Source organism: Furipterus horrens, unplaced genomic scaffold (genome assembly GCF_987537825.1).
Source record: "Furipterus horrens unplaced genomic scaffold, mFurHor1.1.pri manual_scaffold_6, whole genome shotgun sequence".
Lineage (NCBI taxonomy): Eukaryota > Metazoa > Chordata > Mammalia > Chiroptera > Furipteridae > Furipterus > Furipterus horrens.
The window spans coordinates 138,820,326-138,846,691 of NW_028327176.1; the positions used below are offsets into that span (position 1 = coordinate 138,820,326).

At 35.8% G+C, this 26,366-nt stretch overlaps 1 protein-coding gene and 1 pseudogene across 5 annotated transcripts in view; both read right to left on the minus strand.

The window, feature by feature from the left end:
* The window catches only part of LOC150007492 (uncharacterized), an 81,921-nt gene extending 57,094 nt beyond the window's left edge, over positions 1 to 24,827 (minus strand). For 2 of the 5 annotated variants that reach the window (XR_016511822.1, XR_016511821.1), the window contains exon 1: positions 24,575 to 24,827. Coding sequence is in view for 1 of the 5 variants with exons in the window: in XM_090280555.1 (XP_090136681.1) it covers positions 24,354 to 24,546 (193 nt within the window). In the remaining 4 variants the exon portion in view is untranslated. The other 3 variants (XR_016511820.1, XM_090280555.1, XR_016511819.1) reach the window with 2 other exon arrangements.
* Positions 12,282 to 12,993, minus strand: LOC150007494 (protein SET-like; annotated as a pseudogene).
* Positions 24,828 to 26,366: the final 1,539 nt, after the last annotated feature.

Genomic DNA, 26,366 nt, shown 5'->3' on the forward strand with positions numbered 1-26,366 from the left:
ATGTGTTAATTGTTTATGTTACCAGTAAAGCTTCTGGTCAACAGTGGGGTATTAGTAGTTAAGTTTTGGGGGAGTCAAAAGATATACATGAATTTTTGACTGCATGGGGAAGGGGCAGACTTCCCTAACACCTGCATTGTTTAAAGGTCAACTGTATTTTCTGTTTAAAGGATTTTAAATTATATTTTTAATTTAAAAACTAATGGAAGGTAAAACAATTCAGACTGTAAATAAAAATAAGTTTTTTCAAAAGTTTTGTTGTAAAGCTGAACCAAAATTCAGAATTTGATGTAATAGAGGAAAAGATACAATAGAGTCTAAAACAAAGACAAGAGACATAAAGAATATTTATATCATGTTGTGAATAGTCCTCTAAACAAGGCAGTATGATGAAGTAAACAGAAATTGAAACTGCAAAAGAAGTCCCTGTAAACTGAGAAGAGTAGCAAACCAGAGTTTAAAGGAAGCTTTGACCTTTAACAGAAGTAACTATGGCTCTCATGGTTAAAATTGAGGAGAAAGAGGATATATAGGTCTTGATGCCAGTAACAGTGTGCTTTGGGTGAGAAAATCAGAAAGTCATTCCTGGTTGCTTTATCTTCACAATGATAATTGCCTGAGAAATTGAATAAGGGTTGATGTAGGGCTTTGAGAAAGATGATGACATTTTCATCAGAGGGAACATTCATAGATTGAACTGTTTGTCAGTACTGTAGTTTAAATGTTCATGACTTGGGGGTTCATTTGGCAGATGACAAAACCAGGCTGACTAGTTTTCCATTTGGCAGTGAATGAGAAATAGAACTGTCAGATAGAGTGAATATTTATTTTTGCATGATTAGGATATATAAAAACTCATACAATTTGGAAAGACAACTTTCCTTTAAAAACATGATGAAAAAGAGTGAATGGATTGATGAGAAAGTAAAAGCAGACATTTTTGGCAAAACTTTGAAAACTTTTATTGTAAAGGGATAAAAAGATAAAAATGATAATTGAAACAACAAGTCTGATTAGGGAAGATTTTAAAGTTTAACTTAGTTGTTGTGTTTTATTAAGATGGTAGTGTGGATTGAACCATGTCACCCCCCAGAAGATATATGTTGAAAGTTCTAACCCAAGTACTTCAGAATATTGGCTTATTTAGAAATAGGGTCATTGCAGATATAATTAGTTGAGATAAAAACAAAGCAGTAGGGTGGGTCTCTAATCCACTATGACTAGTGTCCTTGTAAGAAGATGGCCATGTGAAAACAGATACACATCGGGAGACTATGATGTGACAACAACGGTACATATTTATTGGATTTGGGCAGCTGCAAGCCAAGGAAATCCAAAACTGCCAGCTAACCACTAGAAACTAGGAAAGAGGCAAGGAAGAATATCTCTATACATATCAGAAGAAGCACGAACCCATGGGAACCTTGACTTAGAATTTCTGGCCTCCAGAACTGTGAGTCAATGAATTTCTGTTGTTTAAGCCATTCTGTTGGTGATACAGTAGTCCTAGGAAACTAACATAGATGTGAAGACTCAAGCAAGTTGGGACTAGAAGTGAAACAGATAAGAAAAGAGCTACTGATGGAGCAAGTTCTTGGAGGAGAAGGAAGGAACTGTTAACTCAGAGAATGGCCTTGAGAGGTAAGACACTTTTTGAGTTTAGTGAGAGGAAAGAAGGAAAGTGAGGTAGTTCTTATTAATGATTTTCACTTTCTCTAACACTTAAGAGGTGAATTCATCTCTGATTATGATCAGGGCTCTGATTTCATAGGAGACTTGAGAGAAGAAAATTTGAAATAACTTCTAGAGAGAATTAAAGAGAAAGCTAAATAAGAGGCTGTACAAGGTTATGAGTCTCCTGATTCAAAGCAGAGCACTAATAAATGAATGTAATTACAGTTTGGCTTGGTACCTAGACAATTCAAACTTGTACTTATATTTTATCTGTCCTACTTTAAAAGAACAATTTGTTGATAAATATTTTATTTATTAAACTTGAAACCAATAATAGATATTTATAGGCTTTTTTGCCCTCTTATGTCATCTAGGAAAACCATTAATTCCAAGGATTGTATGCACATTGTTGGTGTTCTAGATTTCTGTACCATCAGTAGAAAATGTGAATTAAAGCTGGTGGAAGCTAGTGGAAGCTATATAAACAGAAAAGGTGGAATTCCCATCACATCCATAAATTTGCCTAGACTTTCAGTTTATTTTATAATGTACATGATCATTCATTAAGTAAATGACATACTAACCTTTTATACTTTAGTATATGTGTAAAAATAGATTTGTTTATTAGCATAGTTAAGGATTTATTAATATAGATAAAAACGTCCAGTTAACACAAATCTGTATTCATAAGCCAACATGGAATTTTGAGAGTATCCTTATTGGTTATGTGAGACAGAGATTTAGGATTACATTTAATTTCTATCAACCATATTCACATCATAAATAAAAATCTAATTAGCTATATGTCTGAGAAATATTAAAAAAGTTCTCTATCCATAAGGAGATAAAACAGAGCTCAGTTTAATAGAAAATATGAACACTTACAATAAAAGGGATAACTAACATGCATATAATGATAAGCAATAAATTATTCAAAATTAAGCCCACGTTATTTTTGATGGAATTACTAGTTCATTGGTTGAAAGTAATAGACAATTGTAATAAAGACACAATGAAGTTGATTAATAATTAAAATGAACTAAAATTGTGTTGTGTTAGCACTGCAAATGCTGCAGAATAAAACACCAAAATCATTTTCTAAAGGTAGGTATTATTCATATTGCCAAATCTCTCCTCAAAGCTGTTCCTCTCCTAATGAGGCCATTCAACACAAAGGCACAGGCTGTTCAACAATCAACCACGTTTGCAGTTTCACTCTACCAGTCACTAGCTTACTGACCTTGCGCAAGTTACTTTTTCTCCATCTCCCAAAGTTTCCTTATCTGAAAAATGGAAATATTATTACCTGGTAGCATTGTTGTAAATTTTAAATAAATTAACACATAAAAAAGTATTTAGAGCAAAGCCTGATACAAATTAAGATCTAATATCTCCTGTCTCAGCTAATAATGCCATGTGTAGACAGTTGCACAACCTAGACAGTCAGCTTTAAATCCCACTTATCATCGCATATATGTCTTTAATAATTTGTGAACATATTCCTCAGTCTACTCTTCAATGTTCCAGCTTTAGATTGTCTTCTGTCTGTAACTTGGACAACTTGACTGAGTCTCTAACACTAATTCCACTTGCCTTCACTTGGATCTTTTTCCATATATCATTAAATACCTTCTTTTCTCTCTCTCAAAACCCCCCACATCCAAATCTATTTATGTTACTTCTTTTCTTAAAAGACTAAAAGCTTCCAAAATAAAGTCCAAATTTGGCATCATTTGCATCAATTACAATATGAAAAGTCACTGTTCTCTGAACTTGCTCTGCTCTTTCACCTCACTGCTTTGTACTCTTCTCTCTCTACCTTCCACTTAGGGTTCCTTTTTCTTTCTCTACTTAATTATGATCTCCTTCCTTTCCTACTGTACATAGGTCACTTCTTCCTCTTTGATATTTTAGCACAATAACACTTTAATAACAACAAGAGTAGCAATAACCATAGCTAACATACATGTATAATTGTGGGTCATTCACTATTACAGAGACAGGTGTAATCCCATTATATAGGTGGTGTTATCAACCTCACTTAATGATGAGAAAACTGTGCAGAATTTTTAGATACTTGTCCAAGGCCACTTGGCTGCTGATATATGGAGCATACTTTAAATTCATACAGAATGATTTGAGTGACAAAGCTACTAAGAGTACTACTGCCTCCCAAATATAGTACCCAAATACAGCATAAAAATCCACATATTACTCTTTGAAAATACAATAACTTCTTCATATTGGTACCTCCAGTGTCTAAATAAGTACAACTAATACAGAATGCACAATAATTAATAAAAGAACAACAAATGAATCAATGAATAAATGAGAACAAATAAAATTAATACCTAGTTTTCAATGGACTGCCTTTCCTATATTGTGGATATATATTATATAAATAGTACTATTTTTAACAGCTATATTGAGGTATAATTGTTATGCAAAAACTGCACATATTTTATGCATACAATTTGATGGGTTTGACTATATAGGTACACCTGAGAAACTATCACCACAATCAAGCTAATTTCAACCTCATAGGAGGAAAAGCATAAGAAAAATAAAATAAAAATTTAAATTGCTGCTACAACTGAATTAATATTTTTCAAGGTTTATAAAATCACAAGTGAATCATATCATAAAAGAAGTTGCCTTGATTTACCAGTTTTTCAAGTCCTGAAAGCACTAGCCTTAGTGCTTGTGCAGACTGTTAAGACAGTCTTTCATCATATTGGACCTTTAGAATCCAAAAGGTCTAATCTCTCTTTCCAAGGTTGTTAGATACAGCCATTGTAATTTTAAAAATCAGCATCAGTGAAATTGGTTTCATATCCCAAAGTCACAAATATACTTATAAAACACATTTATCTATCTCTCTATCATCTATCTATTTTTGTTCTGCCAACAGAGTATTGCTTTAGCAAAATTTCCAGATCATGGAGATAGAACACAGTGGCCCTGTACACCTGAGATACATGATTTCATTCCTGTCTAGATTTCTAGAATATATTTTTCCAAGGTCATGAAACCAGCCACATTAGCTGTTCTCCAAAAAGTTAGATTCAGTGTTGCAATATGCATCCTTCTTTATTGTGCCTTTTTCTAAATGTTTCCAAAATTATGTTTAGATGTCATTCCTTTTTTGCATAACTACATGAAATTGAAATCATACCATGAGTTTTTATTAGCTTTTATTTATTAACTTATTTATGTATTTACTTATTTATGTATTTTCTATACTTTATTCCTAGAAAGTAAAGTCATGAAGTCTTCTATAGGTGTAATATTTTAGCTTGAACTTAGGTACATTTGTGGTTAACTTCATGATTTTCAAAAATATAGGTGTTTTTATTTACCTATTTGTTAATAACTTCCAATTTAATTGTATTCTTGTATTCCATCAAAGAAATATATTCTATGTAATATTAATTTTTGAATAAAATTTTGATATGAAAAATTTCATGAAATAATTTTCAATGAAACTGCAATTCTAGGAATTTCATAAGGAAATAACTGAGAACTTTACAATGATTCAGCTGCAATGACTTCCTACAAATTGTTATTTATAAACACAAAAAATTTGAGGAAATATATTGTTACATGAATTATGAGAAAAAGCACAAAGTAGATCACTCTGTACTTGTTAAAAATCATGGTTCAAAGAAATTTAATGATATGGAAAGATGTTTTTAGATTAAATAAAAATAAAACATTAAACAGTAAATGTAGTATGTTCTAATTATAGATACATGTATATCTAGAGGTAAAACTCTGAACTATTAATATTGTATGATAAGATGGAAATAATTTTTATTTATTAGTCTTACCTATATTTCTAAAGCTGCTATATCTATTAACTTTAAAAATATTTTTAAAAATATATATTAATATTAACTATATACAGAATGGAAAGCTTAACATCATATTTGATTTGGTTTACCTTACATATTTAGGACAAAGTTAATGCAAACAGAAACTTGCATTTGCCCAAGGAGGGACAGTTGAAAGTTTTGATTCAAAATATATAACAGTTTCTCATATATTTAAAACATAAAACACACACTTATACGTAAAATTTCTGCTACTAAAAGTCCTTTCAAATGGTTGCATATACCAAGCCTAGACTACCCAAACTGAATCAAAACTTTAGGAGTCTAATTATGGTTTGATGCCGAAGTCTAAGAACCCCTGATTTTCTCTTGTATGCACCATAAAAATACCTCTGTAAGCAAAAAGGGGAAGCAAAATATTTAGATCCAATGATAACTTCCCATTATCAAATTTCTATTTAAAATTAATTTTATGACTACAAATGTCATCAAGTATACCTGTATTTAGAGAGACCCCAAATATGCATGTGTTGTTTAATATTGTTTTGGTAAAATAGCCCATGTAATAAGCAAAAAAATGAAAAAATATAAATATTAGGAAAAAGAGAGATAAATATCATTAATGCAGATGCAATTGCCTATCTGGAAAGCCTATAAAAGTAAACTAAAAAACTCTTAGAATTTATAACAGAGTTCAGTAAATGGCTAGCTGCATATATGACAAAAAAAAAGTTGTTAAAATAACAAGAAAAAAACATAATATTAAAACCAGTTATTCCAGTACTCTCAATGGTCTGTGAGCTGTCTGATATTTTAAAATAAATTGATTTTCACTTAAAACAATAAGATTTTACTCCATTATTGAAAACTAAAATATTTGACAAATTTAAGGGAACAATATTACACAGATAGATCTAAAAGGACATTAATATAAATAAATAAATATTAACAGTGGGTGTATTCTGGATCATGACATTTGGGGTGATTTTCACTTCATAAAAAATATTAGTTCACCTGGAGATTTTCTCTACTTTGGCAATAAATAAATAGTAAATTGTACCTAAAGTATCAATAAAATAATCTCTGTGGCAAATAGCTAGATGTCCACAAGCAAACACATACACTATATATATATATATATATATTGTTTTTTTTAATATGTTTTATTGATTATACTGTAACAGTTGTCCCAATTTCCCTTCCCTCTGCTCCCCTCCACCCAGTGGCCCCCCTCACTCCAGTTGTCCTCCCCTTTTAGTCCATGTTGATTGTTGTGCATATAGTTCTTCTCAACCTCTTCATGTCTACTCCATCCTCTCCTACTATGCTTCTTAATTCCTGTACCATTTCCCTCCCTTACCCTCTTACCCCTCCCTGCTGACCTCACCCCCAATGTGCTCCCCATACCTATAGTTCTTTTTCCACTCTCATTGCCTGTTTAGTTTGCCTTTGTTTCGATTCCCTAGTTTCTGTTGTTGGTTCTTGTGATGCAGTTTTCATTTTAATGTTCATAGTTTTGATCCTCCTTTTTCTAAACCAGTCCCTTTAACATCTCATATAATAGTGATTTTGATCTAATGAACTCCTTCAGTTTACTTTGTCCTGGAAGCACTTTCTCTGTCCTTCTATTCTGAATGACAGCTTTTCTGGATAGAGTATTTGTGGCTGTAAGTTTTGGATTTTCATTACTTTGAATATTTCTTGCCAGTCCCTCCTTGCCTGCAGGGTCTCCCTTGAGAAGTCAGCTGATTGTCTAATTGTGACCCCTTTGTACATGATTCTTTTCTTCTCTCTTGCTGCTTTTATGATTCTCTCTTTATCTTTAATTTTTGACAATTTGATTATAATGTGTCTTGGAGTGTTTCTCCCTGGGTCCAGTTTTTCTGGAACTCTCTGTGCTTCCTGGACCTGTAAGTCTATTTCCTTCCCCAAGTTCGGGAAGTTCTGCTTTATTATATTTTCACTTTTCAATTTCTAGTTCTTCTTCACCCTCTGGCAATCCTGTAATCCCTATATTTGATCTCTTATAGCTGTCCCAGAGGTTTCTGATCCTCTCCTCACTTTCCTTGCTTTCTGTTTCCTCTTTCCACATGGGTTGACTCTTTGTTCCTTCCCTATGTTCCGGTTTGTTGATTTGATCTCTGGATTTTATTTCCTCACCACTTGTCTCATATGTGTTTTTGCCGTTTTCAGTATGAGTGGCTTTCAATCCTTTCTCATCTTGTTCCACATCTTTTGTTAATTCTGTAAGCCATCTAATGACTATAGCTCTGAATTGAGCCTCTGACAGGTTTCTTATTTGTTCATCTGTCAGATTCTTCATCTGCTGCCTGGTGAACTGCATCACCGGGATTTCTATAGTTGTCTGCCTCATTATGACAGATTTGTGCTTTGCTTTGCTTCTTGGGCAGGCTATAGGGGGGTGGAGCCTGTGTACTCATCACAACCCGGCAACTGGCGTCGATCTGCAATCTTTTTTGCTGAGCTGTGGCACTTTGCTGTCACTACCCGGCAACTGGTGGTGATCCGCAACCTTTTTCACAGCGCTGTGGTGCTTTGTGTGGGGACGGGAGTCCAAGATGTACTCCTGCTGCTATTCTCCACTGGGAGACCGGGATCCGTCCTCCCACCCTCCAGGCCTCACTGTCTGAGGCTATGCGGTGGCTGCTTTTTCCAGTGTTGGGGTCCCAAACTGATGAGGTTCGACTGCAGCCAGGATTGCTCTCCCTATTGCTGTCCCTGGTGCTACCACAAACAGCACTGCCCACTTTCACTCTTCCTACCTGTCCAACGAGTGCCGCTGGTTTATAACTTCATACATTGGGTTTCTGTGTAGTTTTATTTTCTGGAATTTCTAGTTATCTTTTGTTTTGAGGTAGTTGTATTCCTTTCTTGTTGTAGAGGGAGACTGAGCATGTCAGTCTAAGCCTCCATCTTGGCCGGAAGTCCTATATTCTGTTTTTTTTTTTTCTGGGCACACAACTAGATTGCAGTCTGAGCCTCCCTTGCAGTTGAATGTGAACAATGATTGTTTTAATAAATGATCTCTCAAGAGAAGTGATGTGCATCATTTCCAATACTGGCCCATATAAACCTCTCATGAACAACCCTCCACGTTTTCCACCCTCACTTCTGGCTGATGGTCATGCCTCTGGTGACCTTGGAATCTACATTATAAGATGGCAGAATAACCATCGGGTTTACCGGGATGTCTGAATCGAGAAAGGTCAGCTGTCAACCTGAATCACAGCCTACCTCTATTAGATAAGAAAGAAGAAACATTTTTTTAAAGGCACTGAAATTTTGGTGTCTGTTAGGTTAGCCTACTCAGTACTTACACAGTCTCCACTTTTCCCATCATCAACCTCTCCCTCTAGCCATCATCTTTTCAAATTAGGATTACTTGTAGTGCTTCTCTAGGCTTTTATTTTCTTTTCCAAAAATGTTCTTCCTTTAATACCTGGAAACATATTTCTAAAAAGTCTCACCTATAATGTAAATAGCAGATATTGTTCCAAGTTTATAATGTTCACACTTTCTCTCAGTTCAAAGCTAAAAAATTATTTTTACATGTGAACATTCCTATTGTTTACTGAAAAAAGGCTCAATGCCTGATTTATATTGACATATTTTACTAAAACTTTGAATTGGAATTATTTCTCATTTTCCTATTAGCATTTGTAAGTTTTTTGTAACAAATGTGAATTACTTAGTTTTTGTTGAAAAGCTGGAGGAAGCTTGTTAACATAGATTTTTATCCAGCTGTTCACTCATTTAAACTCAAGTTCAGGTAAAGACAAAGATTTCTGTCATTCCCAATATGGATTTAATTTCTAAAAAAAACAAACAAAAAAAATGTCATGTGCATAGGACCGTCACAGCCACAAACACTGAAAAGACCATCTGCCTTCAGAGGATGCTCTCCCTTTCTAATATCCACCTTCAGTTCCCTAACATCTTCCAAACCGAGAACTGAAAAGCTGTTGGATACTTCAAAACCTTTGACATACATAACTACTAAAGCAATCTTCCTGACAAACTTCCAACTCTGATTTTCAAAAATCCCTGGATTATTCATGGTTTGTCCAGCTGTACTGTGACCTGTTCTGTGAACATTCCATGATTCCTCAAACAGATATACTCAATATCTCCATTTATCCAATTATGTACCAATTCTATATGGTGCTTTCTAGAACAAGTTTTATTACAGATATCTTAATTACTTCTGTACTCCTTAAACTTCAAACTCTTTGAGATGAGGGACTGTGTCTCCTTTGTCTTTATATTATATATGCCTTTTAGCACAATACATATAAATAATTTCATTGAATTAAATTGAGCAAATATCCAACTTTAGTTGTTTTTGCTTCTAACCTGCCACTGAAATTCTGTTTTCCTCACAATCCCAGATAACAGGATCATTTTCTTCCAAGAATAAGATATGAATACAGGTGGCGAGATGACTAGAGTTTTAGACGGAATAAACGGAAAGAAAGTTGTTTCTGAAATCACTAATAGGAATACATTTAGAAAAAAGTAACTTGACAGCAGTTTTGGTGACACAAAATCTGGCCTTTTTAGAATTAACTATATATTAATTAGTAGGATTAATAGGGAGCCTAACTAGTTTTTCAAACATTATATCATTGGAAAATATATTCCAAACTTCAACTACATGGCTAGAACTGTATTTTTGGAATAAAATACATTCTTAGTAACAATCTTGTAATAATAAAAAACAACTGATGCTGTCAGCAGCACAACCCACAATCAATCTTAGAAGTGTATTCTTTTCAGTTCTCAGTTTAGTTGATACACTGAGCTATATACAGTGATAGATCTTTTTCAATTTTTATGATCCATCTTGAGTAGAAGGTTTTGTAGTGTTGTCAGGCATGAGAGTTATGTATACTCTACAAATATTTGTCATATCATAGAAAGCTTCAACTTAGGCAAGAGGTATATCACTTTCCTTGTTCTATGTAATCTCACTGAGTTGCAATGTTTTATGTTTCAAGAGCAACTATAACTGAACAGGCAGAACAACAAGAAAACCCAAAAGTGGTGTTTCAAAATCTGGATTTTGTTAGTATATAATTTCCACCATAGGCTTAAAAAAGCAGAGAAAACATTCTCAGTACATTTTTAATATTTGTCACTAACTCTTACCCCAACAGGTTTTCTCCATTGCACAAATCAATAATAATTTTATTTTCCAAAATTGCAATTAAATGCATTACATGCAATATATATAATGAAATATTATTCATCCATAAAAAGAAGTGAAGCTGTGATATATAATACAACATGGATGAAACTTGAAAACATGCTGAATGGAATAGACCAGACAAAAAAAAGGACAAATATTGTGTGATTCCACTTACCTGAAATGTCTAGGACAGGTAACTTGATAGAAACAGAAAATAGGTTACGGGTGACCAGACGCTGTGCAGAGGAAGGAATGGGGAGTTAGTCACTGCTTAATGATTACAGAGTTTCTGTTTGAGTTAATGAAAAACTTGACAATAGCTAGTAATGATGGTTGTACAACATTGTGAATGTGATTAATAACACTGAATTGTACATTTAAAACGGTTAAAGTGCAAATTTTTAGGTTATATATGTTATCACAAAAAAAAATATCCTGAAAAAATATTGCAATTCATGGATGGTGACATGGCCAAAAGAAAGGATAGCATTAAATTTTATGCTACTAACAGACAATCCTGATATTTCTAACTTAGGTTAATTTTTTATTCCTGCTCAAGAATTGAGACTACATCAAGTAACCATATCATTAACATTGACTAGTTATTCTGGAAGGAAAAAAAAAAGCTGTACAACTTGCAGAAATAACTGTCTTTGGAATCTGCAATATAACTACGTATCTATCTATCTTTCTATCATCTATCTCTTTTATATTGAAAGTAAGCCAACCAAGACACTAATCACTTCAGAAATAAAGGTATTTATAGGTATTAATAATATAAGGCTAAAAAACACTAAGAAAATTCTGGTGTTTGGAGAATAGAAGTTGAGAGGTATATGTATGCATGTGCTAATACATGCATATTTCAAAATGTGGAATCAATAGATATCATGTTAAGTAGATCATTAAAATGAAATAACTTCCCTTTACTTTAGTGGAAAGGACTGCAAAGCTGTCCGTCACCCACAAGGCTTCCAGATGTTATTACTGCTGTGTAAACAACTCTTTTGCATGGTGTTCCAAGTCTTTGGATGAAATTTTCCCTTGAACACCTGGCAGCGAATCTGACTACTTTTCCACACCTCATTAAATACTTGTAAGGCTTTTTTCATACCAGTCCTGTAAAAAGTTAGAATAAGGAGGTTGAGAGAGCCTCTTTCCTGGAGCAGTGTCCTTTGCAATTTCTCACTGTAGTTTCACTATGCATGCATGCCTCTCCACGACAAGGTAAGAGTGTGAAGAAAGAGCATGGGATCAGGCTTTTCTTTTCTTTCTTTTTTTTTTTTTTTTTTCTTCACAGAGCATGGAGGTGATGGTTTCATACAGTTTTTGTTGAATTAGAAAAAGATAAAAATGAATTTGGAATAGAAAGGGGCAGATATTTTTTCCCCCACTGTATTCTTTTCATGGTATCCTCCCAAAAATAAGGTAAGAACCATTGTGTAAAGGAGAGAAAAGAATCCTCAAAAATGAGGCACCTGAACACAAGAGGGAAAAGAAGACTGCAACTTGCTCCCAGGGATGAAAGAAAATTCAAAGGAAGGTAAAAATCCATCAGTGTTCCATTAGTTATCTTCTCTTTCATCTTCCTCTCCTTCCTCCCCCTAATCATCACCTTCATTTTATTCACCTTTAATCTCATCTTCTTCTTCACCAGTATCTTCTAGCCCTTCTTCTTCTTCTTCAACATTATCATCACCTTCTTCTCCTTTCGTTTTTCATTATCGAAGGCAGGAACCAAGTAGTACTGTAACATATTTGGCCAAATATCATCTTTGATGACTTCTCCTAACTCATTTGCACCTGGGTGAGAATGGTCAGTAAACCAGGTAAAGAAACTCTCTGGTTCCTCATGTTATGTTGTCCCTCCCTGCTGGCTTTATTCTGCATTGTACTTGAAGGTTTCCTCAAATTCTTTCCAGATTTCCATTTGATTTCAGTGGAGTTTGAAAATGGTTCACCACTCTCATTCAGATAAAATTATTTGGAGGAAACTTTATGTTCAAAGTAAGGATTTTCATCAAAATAAAAATCTATTCCATAACCTTATTTAATATCTTCAAATTCTATTACTTCAACTCTTTTCAAATAATGCAGAGCCTCTTCATCCTCTTCTCCAATTAGTGCAGTCACTTGTGGATGGTTGACAAATTTTGTTACACCAAAAATTAGAATCTTGAAGATCAATTCTGACCTCTTCTGAAAAAAAAATGGTTGGTGAAGTTTGTTATATTCCTGTTCTACTTTCAAAATCTCCTCACTGGCTTGCTTGTTCATTAAGTATGTTTCATTTTGTACTTCATTTTATGTTCAATTGTGCAGCTGAATTTATTTTATTGCAAGGAACAAAAGAATTTATACTTTCTGTACCTCGAGAAGCAGCGAAAAGGTGTTTTATAAAGATGTCTTAAGAAAAATGTTAAGAAACCACTGACAAATTTGGCTGGGTTAAATGATAGATATTAAATGTTTCACCATGTTTTTCTTGTCTAATTCCAACAGTTTTCTTTAAGCTCTCTTTCCTTATTTCAAGTTTCTCTTTCTAGTCCATGATTCCTGAAGAAAACTCAGCAAAAAGCAGAAAGGGTTTGCTCCTCAGCTGAGATTGAACTCAAAGAAATGAAATCTGCCAGTGCTTGGGTATTTTCTATATTAAAATCACCCAAGCACCCCCAACTATCCTTCTCAGAGGGATTTCTAAATGCAGTAAGCTGTATGGCTTAATGACACTAAGATTACATTCATTCATCCAAATCCAAACAGGTAGTGTAGTGGAGACTAAACTTGCTGATACTTCCATTCTCCTTTGTAGAGCACTGTTTCAAACTTTTCTATTCTCCTCCAAGATCCACAAACACTTCCTCTCCCCCTTCACTGCTAATCTCCACCGCTCAGTATTTATGCTTTTGTATAAATGCTGCTTGGCTCCTAGTGATTTGCTTCTGGCAATAGAATGCAGGAAAAGTTATAGGATGTCAGTTCAGAAATCAGATTACAAAAAGACTGTTTAGTTCCATCTTGCCACTCTGTCTCTTGCTGTCCATTGAATCATTCACTTGGGAGGATGTAAGCTCCTGTATTTTGAGTAAAGTTATGGAGAAGCTCATGTGGCGAGAAACCTATATCTACAGCCAACATCTAGCAAGGACCTGAGATCTGCCAACAGCTATGTGAGTCAGAGTGGAAGAAAACTCTAAGTGCAGCCACCAATGACTGCAACCTCTGCTGATGCCTTGATTGCAGCCCTGTTAGAGATTCTGCACCACAGGATGAATGACTCACAGAACTATGAAATAATAAATGTTGTGTTATGCCTTTAAAATATAGGGTAATTCATTATGCACCAATAGATAGCTAACACAGCAAGTAATGTTTCCATGTGCTTCTTTTTTTTAAAGAAATTTATGTAATTAGGTAACACTATCTCATCTTTCTAATAAATCAACCTCCTACTCCTGTTCTACATATTGTGCTCCCTCATATTGCAGTCGAACAAATATTTCTGATCCTATCTCAATTAAACTATAATCTCTGGTGCCTTGAGCCTTGTTTAGATGCATCTGCTCTGTTACTGAAGACTGCAGTGGGAAGATACCAGGTTGATCAACAGAGGGTGAGACACAGAAGGACTGAGGGCTGCAACTCCAGTTAAGGCAGTGTTTAGCCAATAGTTAGAGCTGGGGACAGAGTATTATGAGAACTCAAGGAAAAGAACCGTTAGTTCTACGTTTAGGGACTCAGGAATATTTAAGGAAATGCCATTTGAATTAGTCATTGCAATTGCTGCTGCTTCACTATCTACTTTTGACTTCAGTAGATTTGAGTTCTGCCTTTCTTGTTTGTCTTCTATTCCCATATTTATACCTACGGCTATGCCTTCACTTGGAGACTGTCCGAAGGGAAATGGTGTTAGGACTCCCAGTTATGTTTTTTAGAAACCTGAGAATTTTATGAATCAGTTTTAAGGATACTACCAATGTTGGACTCAAATAAATATGTAAATCTGTATTACAATAAGAAACTACAGTAAGCAGCAGCCTATCCAAATTATTATACATACAACAACCCAATAACTTTTCAGGCACATATTATTACACTTTTTACAAAGATTGGAATAGAGAGCCTTTTGCTATTTCTGAGTATATATTTGTACATATGTATATGTTGTCATTGGTTAGAAAAAATATATCACTGCCTGTTTTTAAATTAAGAACTACTTTCAAGAGTGAATAAATGTACTAGAATTCATATATCCCATTTACTCTATACTATCAGACAAAACCCAGACTTAAATGTTCTTGTGAGGGTGTAAAAGATGCACAAGATAAGCACATGGAATTAATGTTTAAAAGCTGTGTTTAAAAAAATAGTAATAATTTCCTAGACTTAAAGAATTAATAATTTTGAAATGGAAAAAGCTTACCAAGTGTCAAATAGTATAAAACTTTAAAGTGACACTTCTGAGATGAACAAATAGAAATAAATAAATTCCCAAAAGTGACAGAGAGAAAAGAGAGGTTGCTTAAAGAAAGATTAGAATAACATTTAGACTTCCTAGCAGTAATACTGGAAAGAAGAAATCATTAGATCAACGTCATTAACATTCTGAGGAAATGTAACAGTAAAACTAGAATTATAAATTGTAATAACTTCTTTTTCTATAATTCAGGAGCAGAGATAAAATAAATATCCTTTCAAATATACAAGGCTCATTAAAATTATGTATATAATGTAATATACTTTATATTTTATAATATAGTATATACTATATGATACATAGGTTAAATATAAATATATAACATAAATTATATATAAACTATTTATATATATATCGGCAGCCGTCCGTCTCGAGAGACGATGGTGTAGCTTCTTAAGAGTCTATCTGCACCGCCGAGAATGGCTGTGCAGTCCGACTCGGGAGTGACACGGTATCTGTCTCCTCCCGTGCTGAATCGACATCTTACGATGATGCTGGAGTGTCCTCTCCAGTGAAGCTGAAGCTACAGAGCCTGGGCAGGGTGATATGGAGGGTCTGCTGTTGCCCATGCAGCAGACCCCCCCTCTCTTCGCAGCTGAAGGGTCCAAGGGAAAGACTGAGTCAATACAGCTTGGCTTCAGGTGCGCCGCAGGAGTTGCCGGTGTTGACTACAACATCAAACCGCCTTAGGGACTCCGGCTCCGGATTTTCTGTCGGGGTTTACTCCCTTAGCCTTTCCCCTGAAGAGGTATGCCGCAAGGCAGCGGAGGTTTTTTGGAGTCAGAGTTTTCCTTCTCTGATGTGCCCTGACTGGAAGATCGAACCAGCGACACTTAGCTCGCAGGCCGACGCTCAATCCACTGAGCCAAACCAGCCAGGGTGAAACTATTTATATAAGTATTATATAGTTACATAGGATTGTTATATATAATATACATAATTATATTATAAATTTCAGTAAGAATTGAAAACAAGAAATTAATAAAGGTTACTTAAATTTGATAAGTAATGATGAAAAATATCAACTAACCATTTAGAACAAAAATCTACTGCAAAACAACATGATGGAGTGCGATGCACCAAGAAGTGAGATGGATTAACACGGGGTGTAGAAGTAGTTAAGAGGGTTGTATGGTTTACTCTTTTTCAGAAGTAGGATATTGCCAATGATCAATTTTCATGTTTGCTATGACAATGAAATATAAGATATTGATGTCAAAAATCTGAGAATAACTACTAGAATGAAAATGAACATAGGAATAAAAATATATAAAATGAAAAGGAAAGTAAATGTGAAAACAACAAAAATAAAACAGAAGTCAAGTAGTTTAACAAGGAAAAATAGAAAATAATACATAATCATAATAACTAACAATAACAAAATATGATGGTGCAAAGATTATATATTTTATGAGAGTAAAGTTACACTCATCTATAAAAATAAATTTTTATATCTTAGCAAATGTTTTCTAAATATGTTATCACCTATAAAACAAAAACTTAGAAAATTTGATATACATTGATACAGTGATATATCCTGGCACAAAACTAGCAAACACAAAGCTTGTAACAATCTTAATATTTTAAAAGGTAGAATTCAATGAGGGGGAAAGCCATGAAAAGACATGGAAAAATCTTAAATATTGCTAAGTGAAAGAAGCCGATCTGAAAAGGCTATTTACTATATGATTCAACTATACAATATTCTGGAAAAGGCAAAACCGTGGAGAGAAATGTTATGAGGGGTTGAGGGGTTAAGGTGGAGGGCAAAATAAATAGGTTTTTAGAGCAGCAAAACTATTCTGTATGTGATTCTAATGGTGGACATATATCATTATACATCTGTCAGAATCCATAGAATGCACAATGCCAAGAGTAAACCCTAATGTAAACTATAGCTTTTGGGTGATAATGATGTCTCTATAGGTTCATCAGTTGGAGCAAATGTACTGCTTTAGTGCACAATGTAGATAGTGAGGGAGGCTGTGAGTATTTTGGTTGAGAGTATTTTGGAACTCTCTGTACCTTCTGTTCAGTTTTGCTGTGAACCTAAAGCTGCCCTAAAAACTAAGTCTATTAAAAAAGATCGAGAGAAAGAGAGAGAGAGAACTAATATATTGCTATTGTAATTTGAAATTATTTTTAAGTAGATAGTTTGCAGTGCAGTCTGAATTTGCAAATTGATTTAATGTTTTGCAGGATTTTAATAATAATACAAAAAAACAGAGGACCTGAAAAATAATAATGAAAACCTTGAGGAAAAGGAACAAAAGATGAGAACACAGCATTAATAAACCAACATGAGAAGCTATTTTATTCAAGAAAAATGAAAATAGGATTTATATTACTATCACAGCACAGTCATTTTTTAATATCTTATGAAAGCTGATAAACACAACAGATAATATTTATGAAGGGCAAAGAGATATATTCTAGGCACTCTTGTTAAAGATTTTATAAGCAGTAATTCTTTAAACCATTACCAAAAAAATCACATAAAGTGAGTACTAATATATTATTTCTATTTTATAGATGAGGAAAGTGCTGAAGTATGTTAATAGGTTTTCTAGTATAGAAAGATGTTTATATTCTTTAAAAAAATACACTTGGTGATAACATTGTGTTTTTTAAAATGCTGCTAGGGGGTTTCGTTAATATTTTAACTAGGATTTTTCATTGATGATACTAAGTGAGATTGGTCTAAAAAATAGCATATAAAGTTTAATCTTGAACATTTTTGTTGTCTGTATATGTGGGATCTTGTAAATTAAAAGGGCAAAGACTTTTATTAATAGTGAGCTTCATGTTATCTTCTTGTATATATTATAATTTATGATATTGTTATCTTGGTGCTATATTATTTGCTACATATATTCATAATTATGCCCTGGCTGGTTTAGCTCAGTGGATTGAGCGTCGGCCTGCGAGCTAAGTGTCGCTGGTTCGATCTTCCAGTCAGGGTACATCAGAGAAGGAAAACTCTGACTCCAAAAAACCTCCGCTGCCTTGCGGCATACCTCTTCAGGGGAAAGGCTAAGGGAGTAAACCCCGACAGAAAATCCGGAGCCGGAGTCCCTAAGGCGGTTTGACGTTGTAGTCAACACCGGCAACTCCTGCGGCGCACCTGAAGCCAAGCTGTATTGACTCCGTCTTTCCCTTGGATCCTTCAGCTGCGAAGAGAGGGGGGGTCTGCTGCATGGGCAACAGCAGACCCTCCATATTACCCTGCCCAGGCTCTGTAGCTTCAGCTTCACTGGAGAGGACACTCCAGCGTCATCACAAGATGTCGATTCAACACGGGAGGAGACAGATACCGTGTCACTCCCGAGTCGGACTGCACAACCATTCTCGGCGGTGCAGATAGACTCTTGAGAAGCTGCACCATCGTCTCTCGAGATGGACGGCTGCCGACGACGATATTCATAATTGTTTTGTATGAATAGGAAGGTGATTGACTATTACAATAACTATAAATACCCTTCTTCATCTTGCTTAGCATGTTTTTTTATTTGTATGACACCTTTTCTCTAATTTTCAATTTCTACTTTTTCCGTGCATCTGCTTGGTTTATTATTGTCTATATTTATATTTTTCAAACATTCTGAGTTTTCTTGTTGGGAATATAAAACAAAATTCTATTTTGTTTCATGATTCAATCTAAAAAGTTCTATTTTTTAATACAAAATGAGATAATCCTATTCACATTTACTGATACGAAGAATATGTTTACTCTTGTTTCTGCCATATTCTTGTATGTTATGGTTTTGTTTTTAACTTTGTGACATTCCTTCACCCTCTGTGTTTTCTAAAAATTTATAAAGATTTTTATTTTATTCTTTGTTACTGTCATAATTATTCTTTTATACATTACCTGTATTTCTCTTTTTATAGACGAAATTGGTTAATTTGCTAAAATAAGTAATGACAAAAATTAGTTTCTCATTCTTTCTGTATTCTTATTTTACTACATAATTATTAGACAGTATCTTGTTATAGTTTACCTTTGTATTGTAAAACATGTTAGACTACTTATTTGATCATTTATTTGATTTTATTTAAGTATTGACCATTATATAATCAATGATTTTATAACTTATCTTTACCCCTTCTCAGCCAAATTTTGTTTAGATATATAATTTTTATATTATTAGGGTCTTTGAGATTTATATCTAATTATTTTGCTCTAACTCTCATAACCTCACATTTCAGATGAACAGTTATATTTAATGTGTATAATCAGTCCTTGATCCAATATATCTTCCTTTTATCTCTTAGAAAGCTAAATTCCATTATCTATTCTGGTGATTTCCTGAAGATGGGTTCTTGAGAATAGTATTGCATTAGTTCTTGCATGTTCAAAACTGTTTACACTTCATAAATTTGAAAGACTTTTGGCTAAATATAGAAAAATAACATTTAGCTCTCACTTTATTTTCTTTGGTATCATTTGGGCTAGGCTTTCCTCAGTGATATTAAATGATTATTCTGAAATGGATATTGTATTAAAGAATTCTGAGGCAAATCACAGTATCTTTGCTTTTATTTTACTGAATGTTTTTGCCTACATACCTGAAAAATTCTTTATTATATTTAAATTCTACTTATTGTATTAGGATGCATCTTGGTTTTCATGATTAATAGAACATATCCTGGTGTTGATGATTCTGAAGAGGCAATTTTCCCTAGACATCATTATGTCCTTTAAAAGTTAAATTTCAAGTCTTCTTTCATTTCAAGAATGTTTCCTTTTTTAATATTAAATATTATGTTAAATACTCTTTCTTGTTATTTATTTTTCTTCTTTAGGTTCTCTAATAATGTATGTTAGATTAACTTTACCTTTTTTCTCCATCTTTTATGTTCTCTCTAATCCTGTTTATCTCTTTATTTCCATTTCATTTTGCTAGCCTTTCTCATTTCTGCCCTCTTTCCCTTACCATGTTTACCTCAGTGTGTATTTTGCCTTCTTCCATATTCATTCTTAATTTGGAATGGTTTTAATTTCTCTTCCCCTTCTTTCTTGAGTTTTGCCAGCATTGGCTCATCAGATCTTATTGTTTTATCAACCACTCCCAAGTTCTTGCATATGTGCCTTATAGTTCGCATTCATAGAAGCAATTACTTCATTGTGTCCTTATGAAAATTCACAGCAGAATATTAGGACAAATTTTTCAACCTTCTTGTGGCAACATTGTTCTGGTATGTGTTCTTTAACAACTGGTACATTTTGCTGCTCTTCTGTCTTTTCCTATATTAATTTTGTTTTAATATTGTGACTGTTCTTTCTTTATTATTAATAATTAACCACATTAGATTTGTCTTATCTAGATTCCTGGGGAAAGGAGAAGGAAAAATAGCCACCTGGGATTTACGAAGTTTTGGTCATCTCTGCTACTACAGAGATAGACTGCTTTTTGCAATCACTGCTCCTCTGTTTAATCTTTGTGTGGCCCACCATTACTTTCAACAGGACATAGCCAAGAGGGCTTTTGTCACTAGTCTACTCATTTCAATTCCCACACTGATTGCTGAAAATAAGATGTATATGATTTGCAAATCAAGACAAGCAAGTCAGCTGCAGGAAGCATGTTTTTCTTGGGTTTTGTGAGATTAGCCACAACTGAGTCCTCTTTACACTTCTCAGGCTTCATCCTTCCCTCCTTTTGCTGTTACAGCCCCATTTCAGTTCCTGAATTGCTGTAACCAAGGGAAAGAGCCTTTGCATTTCACAGTGAAACTCTCCCTTTCAACAATTATATGTATATTAAAGCTTTCTAAGGGTATATACCATTGGGACCACTACCTGCCCTTCTCCTTACTTTCTCTTCTGTGACTTCTGATAATCTCAGCAGTTTTGGCTTCTTGTGTACACATTGGAAAACTGCAGGTTCTCTCTCTCCTGATTATACTAAAAATAGAATTTACAGAGGTTTTTTTTTTTTTTTTTTTCTTAGTTGTCCTTGTTGGCTGGTGTATGCTTCAGAAGGAGAAAGGGAAAGTTGCTAATTTTTGTCATCCCCTTCATTCCAGATTCTGTTCATATATTCAGCAGTACTAATCACATGTATTATATACTACAACCTCAAAGACATTTATTACTTTCCATTGTCCCAACTGATACAAGCAGATGTTAATTTTTTAAAGTGAAGGCTCATCAAAATTTTCACTGGCCTAAAAAATGTCCATTGTTTCCTTTTACAAAAAGTGCTGCTCTTTTCCCTAAACACCCTTTCTCCTCTTTTCATCAAGAAGTCATATAAGAACTGACTATAAGAATAGGCTAATAATCCGTATTCTTTCTCTCATAATTTGTTAATGTCTTTAATTTAATTAATAAGTTTTTTTTAGGGCTTCCAATTTATCATCATCATCATCATACCATCTTTCCTAGTGATAAGCATTGTTACTGGCTCATTAGATTCTAAGTTTCACAAGGACAGAAAATTTACCAATTTTCACTGTGGTATCTCCTGAACCCAACACAGTACCTGCCCACAAAATGTGGTTATTAAATATGTTCAATAAATAAATAAATGATATTTCTTTTGCTAACCACTCCCTGGCACCTGTGCAATATTTGTTTAAAAATAGGGTTGCAATCTTTCTGATTTCAGGAAATTTGAATGTGAGAACTTGTTAACTATGTAAATTGAAAGGGTCAGTATTTAAAATGAAGCTCTTTTATTTATTTGGCTTCCCATGTTGTAATGCTTAACACAGTAGGACACCAATAAAAATGTAGGGTAAAAACTATGAAAAGGAGAAAATGCTGTGATACAGGCATCAGAAAAGTTTTCACCCATCCCGAGACTCTAAATTGAAATCCAGTCCCTCCAGCAGGAGAACTGGAATGCCCTTCTATGTTTTATCACCCCAGTGATTATTGTCTCTAGTGGGCCATGTGGTTGGGTAGTAGAAATAAGAACTCATCTTTCTGTACTTTAAGTGTCATAATTTCTCTTGACTTTAAGGCATTTTATTTAGCATTTTTCTCTACCTTTTTACAACCATGAAATGAGACTATTCAAGTATTGCTATTACAGTTTCAAAATCAAACATGAGGGGAAAATAGCACAAATTCTCAAAGGCAAATCACCTTAGCAAAGGAGAAATGAGGAATATTCTAAACAGGAATGAGAAAATGGAGATTTAATTCTTGGTAATCACTCCTGGCACAAGGAGCCACTAGTACTAGTATTAGGAAGAAAAAAAAGGAATTACTGCTCCCTTCTATCACATAGTCACAGTTGAGAAGACTTAGAGTCAAATGAGCTGTAGGTTTTCACCCACCATTTTCTCCCTGTGGTCTTCTTTGAACGAATAGCATACGGTGAATTTGCATGGTGCAATGTTGAACATCTGGAGACAGTAACACATGCCTTTTAAAGTTGAGGTGTATTAGAAGTTTGATATCTGTCCCCTTAATGAGGAGGTGCTTCTCTCATTCAGATTATCAGGTAGATGTGAAACCAAATATTTTCCACAGGAAAGATTCTAGCACATTGAAATACATACACCATTGAGTGATACTTTATCACCAGTATTTTTTTCTCATGTGAATGTATATGGGAAGAGTAGAGGCGTTTCCTCAATGTTTGAGTATGCGTTATTGCATTAAAAATGCTTCTCCATACTACATCATTCTCAATCGTGCACCTACTTTAATGTAAGTATATTTGTTATGTAAGACATACTTAGTTAAAATAAAATGCCTAATTTATTTATTCTAAAGGTTAAGATTCTTTTGGTTTTTTTAAAAAAATGACTCAAGTAACAAATATTTCTAAAATAAAAACACATACAAAAAATCAGAAACTTTCCCTCTAGGGTGCTTACAGGGAGTAATTTAATCATTTCATGTTATGTTATTTGAGGAGCGTTTACTACTTTTCCCCCTAATCATATCTTTTATACAGATAACCTACTTGCTCCCTGCCTACCTGAACTACCAAGTGAAAATTTTGAAACAAAAATGTTTCAGGGAAATAAATCAATAATGCTGCGATTCTTTTCATATTTACTGAAAGTGTGGATTCACCCCTACTCTATCTTGTGAGTGCACTAAATACAGTATTTATTTTTATGGGAGTCTCTGTAGTTTGCGAATAAACAGGACTGATTCATAGTATAACAGAGCCAAGAAAATCCACAACAGGAAAGCGAGGACAACCCTAGAAAAATTGGCGTGAAAACGAAAAGCTCTGCAATATACTGAGGAATATTTGATTAAACGTGTTAAATCCTGTCCTGATTTTCTAGGGTGCTGGGGAAAAGGAAGAGTACCAAGACATAAGGGAATAAGATTGGCTCTGAGCCACGGTCCTAGGCAATCTGGTGGTCATAGAATTCTCTCTCTCTCCTTTATTTTATTATTATTATTCTTTTTTTTTTTTTTTGGTCTGTTTTTACCTCGTTAGATGGTCAACCAGGCGTCAGACACACACCGTCACCTATGCCCAGGCAACAGCTCCAAGGGGCAGGCGACGGTGGCCTACATTGAGCTCCCTGCCGGCGCCTTCTGAATAGCGTCCAGGGAAGCAGACAACAATAGGGGGACGACACAGATGTCACAGATGCACACTCATGATCATAATCTGACCAGAAAGGGGAAAGAAGGAGAGGCAGGACCCGCAGATCCCAGCCTGGGAGTCGCCGCAGTGGAACGGTGGGCTGTGTGAGCGCGCACAGGTGCCTCAGGCCGGTGGCTCCAAGCGCTGTCGCGGCCGCCTGCTGGGCTCAACAACCGTACCAGCGCACAGTAGCCCCAGCTGCTGCCGAGCCTGGGTAACCCCCAAGCCTAAGCCTGGAGAGGAAGAGCCCCTGGAAAGGGCGCGAAGGGAGAAAAAGGAGAGGGAGAAGGGGGAGGGGAAGACACCCATCTCATCTTGAATTTCTCCTTCCAGAGCTCTTCTGGTGGGAACCTCTTCGTGCGCGTTTCCCTCCCTCCCTCCTCTTCACTCTGGGTGATCATCTCCCCTTCTCCCCACTCTCCCTCCCTCCCTCCCAGCCGCTTGCCTCCTCCCCTCCCCCTCGCCTCCCTCCCCCTCCGGCGGCAGCAGCAGTAGCCGCTTTAGCGGAGCCGGAGATGGGCAGAGAGCGCGCGCCGCGCAGCAGCTCGGGATTCACCGCCCTCCTACCCCGCAGCTCCCTGCGCCCTCACCGCCGCTCTCGCCACCTCCGTGTCCCCCGGCTCCAGTCCCACGTCTAGGACAGCGCTGCCGCCTCCCGGCCCTGCCTGCCGCCTGCGCCGCGCAGCCCTCGCGCGCGCCCGGATGGCGCTTTTCTCCCAGGACCGGTGAGTAGCCTGGAGGGCGCAGGGGGTCGGACGCGCAGGCTAAGCGCGGAGACAACATTTTTGCTTTAGCAGGTAACCCACATCACCTGCTGTGATTCCTCAACCTTCAGGCACCGGGTCTCGGGAGGGCGCTGCTCCGTAGTCCCTGAGGGGCTGTTTGATTTCAACTCCACCTGCTGGCAACCTGAACCCCTCTCCCTCCCTGCAGCTCGCGGTCTCGCCTCACTTCCACCTCCCAAACTAGCAGCCAGCGGTGGACGGTCCCGACCCTCCCGTTACCCCAAACAGGGTCCCTCTCTGTCCTAACCTCCCCCGCGTTCCCCTCCTTCTGATTTCCCGCGTCTGCCTGCCGGCAAACGCCCCCATCCGCTACTCTTTATCCGGTCTCGCACTGACAAAGCCTTCTCCACGAAGTCCGTCCCTGACCCACCTTCCCTCCTTTTCCAAAGCCTGGCTCTTGTGCCACCACTGCCCCGCCGTATTCCTTCGCAAAGCAAATGGTCTTCCCAGTGAATTCTGACCTCGGTCCCTCGACACCAAGGTGCCTCTCCAGCTTTTCTGACTGACAAGCCACCTCAGGAAATTGACACAGACACGCGGTGATCTTGGCTGGTATACAGTTACTTCGTGTGCTTCTCAGCACCTGGGCTGTTTAGGGTATAATAAAGCACACCAAAAAAGACAAAAATAAACGTTTTGCGACTAAACTTTTTGTTATTGTTGTTTTAAAGAGCATAGCTCTTTACATCAATCAGATTCGTTGTATTCATTTAGAGGCTTCTTAGCTAATAACAAGGAACGCCCCTATTTACCTGTTCTTCCCCAATCGGTCTTAGTTCAGTTTGGGAACCATGCACCTGACTGGGTGATAAATCTCCTTCAGCAACAATACTATCAAAAGCTCAGCAACTCTTAAGAAGAAGCTTTTTCTTGAAAGAGAATAGAGTAGTACCAATCTCACCCTTTGAAATCTTTGGATTTGCAATAAGCCAAAGCCCTTATTTTTCTTTAGGTTTAGTGGCTAACAGAAGCATACATTAGGATCAGAAAGCGTCCTAAAAAGCTCCAGCACTATCTGGGTGCTTAGTTGTGTAGTATCTTAGCATCTAGTCTTTCTGTAGAAGTTTTCTTCCTGCAGTAGCCCTTTCTTTTGAAAGCATGTTTAACGTTTTAGTATTTCTAATTGGCTTGAGAGAAAGAAGGGAGTTGTGTTCAGTGAATGAACATGAGCAAGGAGATGAAGGAATGAGTGAGCACAGGGAGAGATAATTTAATACTAAAATTTGTACTCCTGATCCCCCATGCACAGAAATCTTAAAAATAAAACTATCCCTATGCAATTTATGGTTGAGTTTTTTAAAGAAGTGATGAAATTGTATTAATTTCAGCATATTTTACTCTATGAAGCCCTTGGTCATAGGGGTTATGTTCTAAGCGATGCAGAAACTGTATTCAGAAATATATGTCAGAAACTTTAAAAGGTTCCCTATTTGAGTATGTAGTGTGTGAATATAAATTTCCTGGTAATAGTATTATTCTTATTTTAAAGAATTTTAAGGAAATGGGGATTAAATTGTCATTTTTGCTCTCCCAGATGATGAGGCGATATGTGTGTTTCCTCACCTTAAATGAACAAGTCTCTGCCTATACAAGAAATAGAGAGGGAAAGTTGAGCAATTCACTAGAGAATTTGTCTAGTAAGGATTGCCTTAAAATCTTGCCTTCTCCACTGTCAAGGTTTTTTTTTTTTTAATTTTGCTTTAGCTTGAACTGTATTTGAGTCTACTTTTTCCCTCTTTTTTCTTGTGTAGACACAGGGAGAGGTGCAGTGAGCAAGTCACTGACAAGGATGGTTTTGTAAATGTGGAGAACTGCCTG